This window comes from Pyrgilauda ruficollis, unplaced genomic scaffold (genome assembly GCF_017590135.1).
Source record: "Pyrgilauda ruficollis isolate IOZ18807 unplaced genomic scaffold, ASM1759013v1 scaffold245, whole genome shotgun sequence".
NCBI classification, from domain to species: Eukaryota; Metazoa; Chordata; class Aves; order Passeriformes; family Passeridae; genus Pyrgilauda; species Pyrgilauda ruficollis.
Window position 1 is genome coordinate 166,710 of NW_024523767.1, and position 10,035 is coordinate 176,744.

General features: G+C 60.8%; 4 protein-coding genes and 1 long non-coding RNA gene across 9 annotated transcripts in view; 1 reads left to right on the plus strand and 4 right to left on the minus strand.

Moving 5' to 3' along the window:
* Window positions 1–86: 86 nt before the first annotated feature.
* On the minus strand, window positions 87–937 carry LOC121355210. Its single transcript, XR_005955393.1, has 3 exons — window positions 768–937; window positions 518–661; window positions 87–324 (listed from the first exon to the last, which is right to left on the minus strand). It is a non-coding gene; the product is annotated as an uncharacterized LOC121355210 (long non-coding RNA).
* Window positions 938–3,326: 2,389 nt separating this feature from the next.
* LRRC10B (leucine rich repeat containing 10B) lies at window positions 3,327–4,843 on the minus strand. The gene has a single exon (XM_041470406.1). It carries the CDS (start codon window positions 4,812–4,814, stop codon window positions 3,966–3,968), a length of 849 nt encoding a protein of 282 aa, XP_041326340.1. The 5' UTR covers window positions 4,815–4,843; the 3' UTR covers window positions 3,327–3,965.
* Window positions 4,844–5,613: 770 nt separating this feature from the next.
* Window positions 5,614–7,755, minus strand: LOC121355184. 4 transcript variants are annotated; one of them, XM_041470413.1, is made up of 7 exons: window positions 7,199–7,755; window positions 6,917–7,128; window positions 6,398–6,477; window positions 6,272–6,275; window positions 6,061–6,135; window positions 5,909–5,981; window positions 5,614–5,834 (listed from the first exon to the last, which is right to left on the minus strand). In XM_041470413.1, exons 1-7 carry the CDS (start codon window positions 7,483–7,485, stop codon window positions 5,717–5,719), a joined length of 849 nt encoding a protein of 282 aa, XP_041326347.1. In that variant the 5' UTR covers window positions 7,486–7,755; the 3' UTR covers window positions 5,614–5,716. The 4 variants fall into 4 exon arrangements, with proteins under 4 accessions (XP_041326347.1, XP_041326346.1, XP_041326344.1 ...); XM_041470412.1 differs by having other exon boundaries at window positions 5,614–5,981; window positions 6,272–6,322; XM_041470410.1 differs by having other exon boundaries at window positions 6,272–6,477.
* A 145-nt stretch (window positions 7,756–7,900) lies between these two features.
* SDHAF2 (succinate dehydrogenase complex assembly factor 2) lies at window positions 7,901–9,853 on the minus strand. The gene is made up of 4 exons (XM_041470414.1): window positions 9,786–9,853; window positions 9,090–9,298; window positions 8,259–8,368; window positions 7,901–8,178 (listed from the first exon to the last, which is right to left on the minus strand). The coding sequence occupies exons 1-4, from the start codon at window positions 9,798–9,800 to the stop codon at window positions 8,048–8,050; spliced, it is 465 nt and encodes a 154-aa protein (XP_041326348.1). The 5' UTR covers window positions 9,801–9,853; the 3' UTR covers window positions 7,901–8,047.
* A 28-nt stretch (window positions 9,854–9,881) lies between these two features.
* The window catches only part of CPSF7 (cleavage and polyadenylation specific factor 7), a 7,550-nt gene continuing 7,396 nt past the window's right edge, over window positions 9,882–10,035 (plus strand). For both annotated transcript variants that reach the window (XM_041470422.1, XM_041470423.1), the window contains exon 1: window positions 9,882–9,904. The gene's annotated coding sequence lies outside the window, so the exon portion shown is untranslated. The remainder of the gene's footprint in view (window positions 9,905–10,035) is intronic.

Here is a 10,035-nt window from a genome sequence, read left to right on the forward strand (position 1 = left end):
CGCCCCCTCGAGTCTCCCGGGGCTGGCGGGGGACACCGAGGGGAGGGGACAGCCCCTTTTCCTGGGATCGGAAGCCATGACACAGTTCCTTATCCAAAGCGGGCTCCTTCGTGCACTGCCTTCAGCTGGGTTCGATGCTTTACCTCCGTCTTGGGTTTCGGCGGGAGCGGGGGGTCCCTCAGCCGCCCTGGGGACCCCGGTCCTGCCCTCGCCCCCAGCCCGGGATGGAAGGGGCTCCTCGGGGGAATGCGGAGCTCCACAGGGTCCCCTTCCAGCCGGGCTGATCCGGGCGCCGGGGCTGCTCCGGGAGCTCCGTGCCCACCCCTGGGGATAAAGGGTGGAGCGAGCGCTGTTGTCCCCATCGAGGGCAGGTGACATTCCCTGGGCTGGTGGCATTCCTTGGGACAGCCAGCCTGGCAGGATCAGTGCCAGCAGCAGCATCCCCACGGAGCCCTGGGATGCACACGCCAGACCCCTTCCCACTCCCTGCGACCCCCAAAAACAGGGACAGACCTACTTGGGAGCCCCACAGGGGTGACAAGGGGGTCGGTGGTGGCTCTCCGTGGCAGACGCCAGATCATCCTCAGTCTTCCTGCTCCCCCCGTGGCAACCTTGGCTCCCAGCAGCTCCCACAGCCCCAATTTAGACGATTTTGGACAATCTGGAGAGAAGTCATAATACTGCTATTACAGTAATAACAACGCTTTTAGGGACATTTGTATTTTTGTCATATTCTCTCTTTTTTTAACATAAAAGAAGAGACTTACATGCCTGGGGAAGAGGTGGCAGGGCCAGGGCTGTGCCAAGCCGGGTGCCCCCCACGGCCCCTCGGGCACCCCGCTTTTCCAGGCTGGATTCCTCGTCCGCGGTCGGGCTCCCCGGGGGTTTGTGTGTTCATTTTTAACTCTAGAGCTCGTAGCCGTGATCTTGTTCAGGTTCTCTCTTCTTCATGTGACGGTAACATCCAACTGGTGTGTAAAATAAAGACAAACAGGAAAAAAAAATTAAAAAAAAAAAAAAGACAAAAAAAAAGGAAAAAAAAAGATAAAAAATCCATTAAAGAGCCCGGCCTGGCCCGGCTGAGGAGCGGCTGGAGTGGGGGGTGCTCACTGGCGATGCCAAGGATGGGGCACACAGGTTGAGGCGTCTCCTTTGAAGAATCCTATTTTTGGGGAGAGGGGCCCCTCGTTTTCTGGAGGCAGCCCCTGCTCTCAGTAATAAAGGTCAGTCAGTAACTGCCAGTGTGAGTCATCTGTGGGATTGGGGAAAAGCAGGGGGTGGATCCTGGGCTGGGAATGGGGGCATCACACCTGGGTGAGCACCACAGTTCAGTTGGATGGGCATCCCCTTGGCACTAAGCATCCCCCTCCCACAGTGTTATCCCCCCCAGCCCTGAGCATTCCCACAGTATTATCCCATCCATCACTGAGTATCCCACCCAGACTCTGGGATCCTGCTAGGATTGGGATCCCCATGGGGGCTTCAGAAACAACAGCGATCCCCGCAGCCTGCTTGGAGCCAAGTGAGTTCCCATCCCATCCAGGTCTGAGCTGAGTTCCTTGGCATGGGACAGGCACTGGAATGTGACTCCAAAGAGAAGGAAGAGGCAGGGAACCATATCTTGTGTCCTGGTGCCATGGAAAAGGCACTGGTGGCTGTTAAATAATTCACGGAATGCTGGTCTTGAATAAATAAATGAAACTCCAAACGCAGGGATGGCAGGAGGGCCATCCGTGTCCTCCCTGCACATGATAAGATCCCTCTGGATCCACCTTTCAGGCCTGGGTTGCAGAGTTGGAGGTGGCAACAGGGGACATTGTCCCCTTGCCACCTGCACCCTGGTGGAGGGGAGGTGGCTGCTGCCTACCCATGCTCCACCTCCAGCTGAGCCAAACCTGGGAATTTTGGCATTCCCAAGCTGCCAACAGCATTGGTGCCACCAATCCTGGCTCTGCCTGGGCTTTTACACCAACGCCGGGCTCCTTTTATCCTCCCAAATCTTTGAAAGCGCAGCGATCCCGGCGCTCCTGTTGCACGGATCCGCAGCGATTCCCGATCCCGTTGCTTTGTGCTGGCAGGCAGCAGGAGCAGATGGAAATAGCAGCGTGATCCCAGCTGCGGAGAGGCCACAAACCGTCGCACGCGGGGCCGGGAGAGGAGGCAGGGATATATATAGGGACAGACGTATGGATGATGCACTGCCGGCAGCGGGGACTCGCCGGTGCCAGCGGCCCCAAAATACTCGAGCGGAGCTGGAATCTGTCAGATTCCCACTGACTGCGGCAGCTCCTGGTCCTGGTGTCACCACCATCGTCACCGGTGCCTGGATCCCGACCCAGCTCCTTGGGAAAAGCTTGAGAAAAGGCTGCAGAGAGGGAGGAGCCCTCTATCCCAGGTGTCAGAGCTCCTGGATCTGATCCCAGCCATGGGGACAGGCTGGTGGCATCCAGAGCCACCTGCATCCCAATTCCTGCCGAATGGGTGGGCTGGCAGGGATCTGCATGGAGCTGATGGCATCAGATCTTGCCTAAATCAGGGGCTTGGAATGCTGAGGGTCTCTGCCAGGGTCAGCACCCTCGGGATCATGGATAATTCCTTGCTAATTAGCAGCAGTGTCTTCCCAGATAAAGCAGCAGCACCCTGGAGGGATGGCATGAAGGGCTGGGAGACACCCAGAATTCCAGGAGTGTGTTTCTGGGATGTCGTCGGTGGATGGGATGCTGTGCCTTACAGTGATGGGTACCTGGGTGGGAAAAGGGATTGACAGCCTGCACCTATTGGGAAGACCTGATTCAAAGCTCCTGCTAAGCCCCAAATCCCTGAAATTACCCCGGAGGAGCTGGCACCGACAGCTCCTGCACATCCTGCAGCTGAGGAAGTTCCACGTGTCCAAAATAGCCGTGGTTCCTGCTGCGGAATAGGAAGTGGCGGGAAAAGCCGGCAGCATCACCCTGCAGTGCCGGAGCGGATGTGGCAGGAGCTCTGGCTGCCTCCCAGCCCCAAACCCAAATCCATGGCCATTAAAAGCGGATGTGTGGTTTGAAACCTCCAGTGAGCTGCAGACCTCGGATCCCCAAGCTTTCCACCACAAAGGCTCAGCTCAGAGATGGACGGAGGGAATCAGGATTCCTTGGATGTCCAAAATAAGAGGAGCTGTTGGTTGCACACCAGGATATGCCACTTGGTTTTAGGGGATCCCAAATAAACCCTTCCCTGAGGCTGGTCCCCACCACTTTTCTCTCACAACAAATTCCTTGGATTTGTGCTTTTTATTGCCTGCGTTTGGTCCAAGAGGCACTTGGAGAGAGGAAGAGGAAGGATAAGGTGTCAGCCCTGGATCTGGTGCCCGTTTTGGGACAGAGTGCCAGGGATGAGCCTGCTCTTCCCACAGAGGCAAAACCCTGTCCAGGTTGGAGAGAGGCAGTGCTTTGATCCAGGTGGAATTTCCATCAGCTCCTTCCCAAACCTGATGGTCAAGAGGAGCCTGGTGGAAAATTCTCTGCCCCAGCCCAATTCCCGCAGGAGGATGGGGTTCTCAGGGTCTGTGCCTTTGTTCCCAAACCTCAGAGCTCTCTAGGATGATGGGATCCATGGAATGGATGCAACCAGCATTGCTTTTTCCTGTCCTGCCCATTGGGAGAGAAGTAAAGGATTTTCAGAGGTGGAGGAGTGGAAATGTCCTCGTTCTCGTGGGGCGGCAGTGAGGTGAACACCTCAGGGAAGGAGGCTGTATCCCAATCCAAGGCACCCAGGAGTAGGCGGCATGCTCTCAGGTGGGATAACCATTGGGATCCGTGAGCCCTGCCAATCCAGGACACAACGGTGCTGTCCCAACGGGCTAAGGCTGCTCCTCAGACCGTTGGTTTTCCTTTGTGGAGGCTGTGAACTTCCTCCTTTCCCGGCCCTAGATGGGAATTCCCTGGGAGTCAGGTGGAGGCTCTGCACCCCTTCAGGGGGACAGCGGCTCACGTTTCCTCAGGAGATCCTGTCAGGGCCGCAATTTCCCCCTCCCCATCCTCCGGCCCATCCTCGGGGGATACCGGGGCGGCCTCCGTGCCCTCCTCCTCCTCCTCCTGGCGCTGCAGGCTCTGCAGCCGCTCCTGCCGCGCTTCCATGTATTCCTGCGCCCCGTCCCCCACCAGCTGCACTTCATCCCCGACACAGGGTGGCTGCCGGACGGGATTGTGGTCGTAGGACAGGAGGCGCAGGGAAGCGAGGCCGCTGAGGTCCGGGAAGCTGGCGATGCGGTTGCGATCCAGGTCGAGGACGCGGATGTGATCCATGCGCAGCAGCACGGGCGGGAACTCCTGGAAGCGGTTCCCGTAGAGCCAGAGCCCCCGCAGGCCGGCCATGCGGGGCAGCGCCGCGGGCAGCCGGCACAGCCGGTTGTCCCCCAGCTGCAGGCTGCGCAGCTCCGGCAGCTGCAGGAGGGCGCGGGGGAAGTGCGCCAAGAAGTTTCCCTCGATCCAGAGGCAGCGCAGGCTCTGGAGCTGGGCGAAGGAGGGCGGCAGCCCCTGCAGCCCGTTGCGGCCCAGGTACAGGTGCGCCAGGTGGGGCAGGTCGCACACGGCCTCGGGCACCTCCATCAGCTCGTTGCCGTCCAGGGCGAGGGTCCGCAGGTGCTGCAGCTCCGCCAGCTCGTCCGGGACCTCCCGCAGCCCCGCGTCGCTCAGGTAGAGCTTCCGCAGCCCCTGCTGAGCCCACAGCTCGGCCGGGACCTGCCGGCCCCGCACCTCCAGCCGCTGCTCGACGCCGTCGGGGCCCTCGGCGGCCGCCAGCCGGGCCCCGCGCCCCGAGGAGCCGCCGCTGCCCATCGCTCACCGGGACCGGCACCGGGACCTGCACCGGGCCCGGCGGGGGGGAGGGCGACGCCGTGGCCATGGCAACGCGCCGCGGCCAATGGGAGCCCGCGCCACTGGGGTACAGCCCCGCCCCTCAGCTCGCGCCCATTTGGGCCACGCCCACCAATTCCATTCATGCCCCGCCCCACCGTTCCCACGCCTACCCAGCCCCATTCCTGTCCTGCATGTCCCGGCTCTGCCCCCAAACCAGGCAGGGCCCCCTCGCACCCCAGCATTCCCAGCCCCTCTTCCAGCAGCCTGGCACCAGCGTCCTCACCCTGAATTCGGTGCAAGGCCCTAAATTGAGTGTGGGGTCCCTGGGCTGGGTGGGAATCCCTGACTGGCAGGAGGGGCTCCCTGAGCTGTGTGTGGATGCCTTGACTGGGTGGGGGTCCCTAAACTGGTGGGGAGCCCCTCTGTGATTCCTCACATCCCCTGGGACCCTGCCGGGAGCCACTCCCTGGGGCACAGATCCCATTCCCCATGGACAGGGAAGATATGGATGAAGCCTCTCCAAGTGCCCCCCGTGCCACGGCTGCCCACCCTGCGGGGTCCTTCCTCCTCCTCATCCTCCTGCTTCCCACCACAGCCCTGCCCAGATTTTCCTGCCGCAAATCAGCTGTGTCATCCCAAAGCCGGCTCGGAAAGCTGGAAAGCCGGGCTCGTACAGCCCTCCAGCGGCAGCTAGCCAGGCGACACCCCCTGACCACCCACACCCCTCCTGCCAAGCTTTTGGGATGCAGGAAACCCCCAAAATGAGGGAGCAACCCCATGGCATCACACAGGGTCTTTATTCCTCCTACGGGCATTTGGGAAAAGCCGAGGATGGGATTCCCAGGGCGCAGCAGCACTTTTTGGGGGGTCATGTCAGGGGGTCATCGACGCGCCACAGGATGGTGGGGCGGTTGTTGGTGCTGAAGCCACTGGGACTCGGGATCTGGATGCCCTCCACAGATCTCGGGGCCCAGGTGATTGGAGGCTGTGCCCACCAGCCTGGAAAATCCAGGAGGGATTGGTGAGGGGAGTGTCCACTCCTCCTGGGGGCTGCAATCCCCCCACAAACTCACCTGGTGCTACGGGGGCCAGCGGCGAGAGCTTGTTCAGGAACTTGTTGTGGACAGTGCTGTAGGCCAGTGGCTTCTGTGGGATGCAGCGGGTTGGGAACGTGCTTCCTTGGGAAAAGGGATGGGGACAGGGGACATGGCTGGGCTGCACCGACCTTCACGGCAATGACTCCCTTGGGTCCCACTCGGAGCTCCGGGGGGGCAAAGGGGGCAGGCTGGCCCATTGCAGGCTGCGGGTGTGGGGGGACACAGGGATGAGATCCTGCTCATTCCCATGCCCAGGCAGCTCCCATGGCCGCCTCAGAGCCCACTGGGAGCACGGGGATAGAGTGTCCCCTGCCCTCGCCACCCCATCCCTTTGCTTACAGTGCTGCACATGTCAGGAAAGGAATCCATCCGACCATCACCGACATCAAGCTGTGGGATAGGAAAAGTGTCCCCTGGGGTGCTGAGGGGCGGGGGGACAGGGGACACGGTGGGGACGGGGCTCACAGGCTGCTCTGGCAGGGTGAGGTCACTCCTCGGGGCGCTCCCGGTGCAGCCCGACAGCTCCGTTACCCTCGGTGGGACATCTGTGGGAAGCAGATGGAGCAGGGATGTCCCCCGTGTCCCCAGGCCTGGCATTACCTGGATACACCTGTCCCACTGTGTCTGAGGGGGGCAGGGGGTCTCCAATACTCCCAAAACCTCCTGAGGTCTGACCTGGCGCCAGGAACACTGACATCCCAAAATCCCTAGAGTTGGATATGGCTCTGGGACCATCAATAATCCCAAAACCTTCTTGATGTTGGAGCTGGACCTGGAACCCCCAGGGCCTCACACCCTCCTGCAGATGGCGGTTTCCTAGGAATCCTAACACCCCAAAATCCTCTTAAGGACAGAGCTTTCCCTGGGATAACCAAGACCCCAGAATCTCCTGGGAATAGAGCTTTCCCTGGGATCTCAACACCCCAAAACCCTCCCACTAAGGCTGGAGCTTTCCCTGGGATTCCCAAGACCCCAAAACGATACCTGGCTTGGCAGGACTGGCACAGTGGCTCTGGGTGCCGTATTCCCCGGATGCTTTCGGGGCTTTCACCTCCCCGAAACGGAGGCGGGAAAAGGAGAAGCCGGTGGGATACGGACACTGCGGATCATCCACATGCTCGGGCAACATCCTTTGGTAATCCGGGCGCCCGAAGACCTTGAAGTCCTCGGAGGTGGTGGACACGTCGGTGTCCTGGCTGTGGTGGGAATGGCTGTGATGGAGCGATCCCAAAACGCGCCCCCCAAACTCCTGGAGCAGGGACCTACCGCTCCACGTGCGGGGAGATCAGGGATCTGAGCGATGAGTAGTTGTTGACAACGTATCCCGAGCCGGCGTGGACGCCGAGGAGGGGCCGGATGCTCCTGTCACTGGGGGGCTCGATCCCCAAAACGCGCCCTTCCTTCAGCTTTTGGGGCGACCCCGTGGGCCTCTTCCCGAAGGCCGCCTGGTAGGTGGTGACGTAGAAATCCCTGAGCTCGGAGGGGGGGCCCCTCACCATGGGGAACCCCGTCCCCAATCCCGCGGCGGGCGAGTCCTGCGGCAGGGACGGCATCCTGGCTCTGGGAATGGGCCCCTGGCGGCGGGAATGGCCCGAGGCAAGGCGCTACGCCATGGCTGGAGGTGCACTGGAGGTGCGGGGCCTTCCCAGCAGGCCCGGAAGCTGGAATGTGCCCGTGGAACGCGACTCTGTCTCCTGGTAACCGCGACAACGGGGACCTCCCGGGAGGCTGTCACCGACGGCAGGAGGTCGGACAACCTCCCTGGCTGTCGCTGGAGGACACCGGGAATGTCCCGCTCCAGCCCCCGCCCCGGGGTGGGGTCACCTCCTGGGGGTCCTGGGAAAAGGGGAAGGTGGGAATTGGGAATGTCAGTGAGGTGGCATGTGGCAGATTGAGCTGGGAATGTCACCGAGGGCCCGACCCCGATGTCACAAAGCAGGAGAGGGGCAAGGCCAGCAGCCAGGCAAGGCGGGTAGCCAGGGCTTTATTCAGCATTCCACGAGTGTCCAGAGGCTGCTGAGAGAGGAGGAAAACCATAGGGAAGGTGGAAACGCCAGTCCAGAGCCCCATGTCCCTGCGCTACTCCAGGGAACGGGGACAGAGGCGTCCCCTCCCTCAGCGCGGTGGCTCAAACAGATATTCCAGGTCCGGCTGCCGGAGCCTCTGCTCCCTGTTCCTGTTTTTGGCAAATTCCCTCAGCATGGCCATCACGTCGGTGTCGAATTCCGCCGGCGTGGGCTTGGCTTCTGAGGGGAAAAGAGGGAACAATCAGCTGAGCGCTGTCCCCCGGTGCCGAGCGGGTGTCCCAGGGCGTGGCCACACGTACCAGTGGCCCAGTAATAAATGTCCCAGTCGTTACTGGGCTCGTTGATGAGGCGGTCGTAGCGGTTCAGCTGCTCCTCGCTCATGCGCGCCAGGTTTTCCTTGGCAAAGAGGCTGCAGAGGGATGGATCAGGATGGGCGGGAGATGAAGGAAGAGCTGGGATCTAAGAACCAGCTCAATGGGATCCTGGAAAACACGGACACCCAGCCTGCTCTCCCGCACCTCAGAGGGTGGGAAAACACCTGCACGGCATTCCCAGAGAAGCTCTGGAATCTCCACCCCTGGAATCCCATTATCCAGCCTGGTCTGCTGGAAGGTGTCCCTGCCCATGGCAGGGGGTGAAACTGGATGACCCTTAAGTCCCTTCCATCCCAAACCATTCCAGGATTCCATGTGCTTGTTCACATGAGATATTGGAAAGGGATCCTTTCCTAAGAGGGTGCTGAGGCTCTGGAATGGACTTCCCAGAGAAGCTGTGGCTGCCCCATCCCTGGAAGTGTCCAAGCCAGATCAGATAGGGCTTGGAGCAACCTGGGATAGGGAAAGGTTTCCTTAAGGTCCTTCCCCACCCAAACCATTCCAGAATTCCACAATTTTATGTCTCTAATCTCTCCTTCAATCCCAAAATCCAACCGGCCTTGCGCTCACATGTCCCAGGATTTACATACATCCTTCCCAAAGGATTTTGGCTCACTGAGCTCACCCAGCTCTACTCCATCACTGGATCCTGAAACAGCAAGATCTTGGAGCAACTTATCCCACGGATTTTTGCACTACCTCAATAATCTCTTCCCTGTTAATCAAAGGACCTGGAATCCTCAGAGCCAAGCCCACCTGAGCAGGATGCAGTTTTCCAGCATCCCCCTTTTCCTGCTCTCGTACAGCAGCCGGGCTCTCTTGGTGTCCAGCGGCTCGTCCGGACGCTCCTGCCAGGGGGGCAGCGGGATCTCCAGCACGTCCTTCCCGGAATCCGTGGGGGAATCCCCCCGGTAGCCGCGCTGCGGGATCAGCGGCCACAGGAGATGCCGGCGCAGGAAGCAGAGCTGGAGGGAACAGGGAAAGCACAGGGATATCAGGCCTGGGAGTGCCTGCACACAGGGACCTCCCCAAATCCTACTGGACACGATTCCTAACCCCGGCCCCCCCAAACAAACCCCGCTGCCCAGAACCCATAAGTCCCCCAGGTCTCCATTTTCCCCAAAAAAATCCCCTTTCGTCTGCCCAGACTCTCCACCTTTTTTTATCTCCTCTTTTCCTCCCATCCTGCCTCTCCCCCAGACTCACCCCTTTCCCCTCCTTTTCCTTCCCCCCCTCCCCGTTTTTCCCCTTTCCCTCCCTTTTTCCCCGTTTTTCCCCTTTCCCACTTTCCCTTTCTTTTCCCCCCTTTCCCGACATTTTTTCCTTCTCCTTCCCCGTTTTACCTTTTCCCTGCCATTTTAACCTGCTTTTCCCACTCTCCCTCCTTCCTCTGTCCTTTTACCCCCTTCCCGTCCCTTTGCCCTCCCAGTTTTCCCCCCCTTCCCCCCCCACCCTGGCCGCCGCCATCTTGCCGCGCGCCGCTCCGGCCACGCCCCCTCCCGGCTCTATGGGGCGGGACGTGCCGGAAGTGGGCGTGGCCACGCCCGGAAGTGGGCGCGGCGGCGCTGGCGGTGAGCGCGGGCGGCGCGCGCGGGGCTGGGATCGGGGGAGGGGGGGGCCCCCGGGTGGGGGGCGCGACCTATCGCGACATATCGCGACCCGCCGCCCCCTCCCCTCACATTCCCCCTGCCCGCAAACCCCC

Excerpts from the sequence above, each read along its gene's own strand:
- LOC121355184 (XM_041470409.1), bottom strand. The coding sequence starts at position 7,485 with ATGCCGTCCCTGCCGCAGGACTCGCCCGCCGCGGGATTGGGGACGGGG. Across the intron at positions 7,129-7,198 it reads ATCTCCCCGCACGTGGAGCG|CCAGGACACCGACGTGTCCA; the intron begins GTAGGTCCCTGC and ends TTCCCACCACAG. Across the intron at positions 5,982-6,060 it reads AGGGAGTCATTGCCGTGAAG|AAGCCACTGGCCTACAGCAC; the intron begins GTCGGTGCAGCC and ends TGCATCCCACAG.
- SDHAF2 (XM_041470414.1), bottom strand. Across the intron at positions 8,369-9,089 it reads GAAAACTGCATCCTGCTCAG|CCTCTTTGCCAAGGAAAACC; the intron begins GTGGGCTTGGCT and ends ATCCCTCTGCAG. Across the intron at positions 8,179-8,258 it reads CATTTATTACTGGGCCACTG|AAGCCAAGCCCACGCCGGCG; the intron begins GTACGTGTGGCC and ends TTTTCCCCTCAG.
- LRRC10B (XM_041470406.1), bottom strand. The coding sequence starts at position 4,814 with ATGGGCAGCGGCGGCTCCTCGGGGCGCGGGGCCCGGCTGGCGGCCGCC.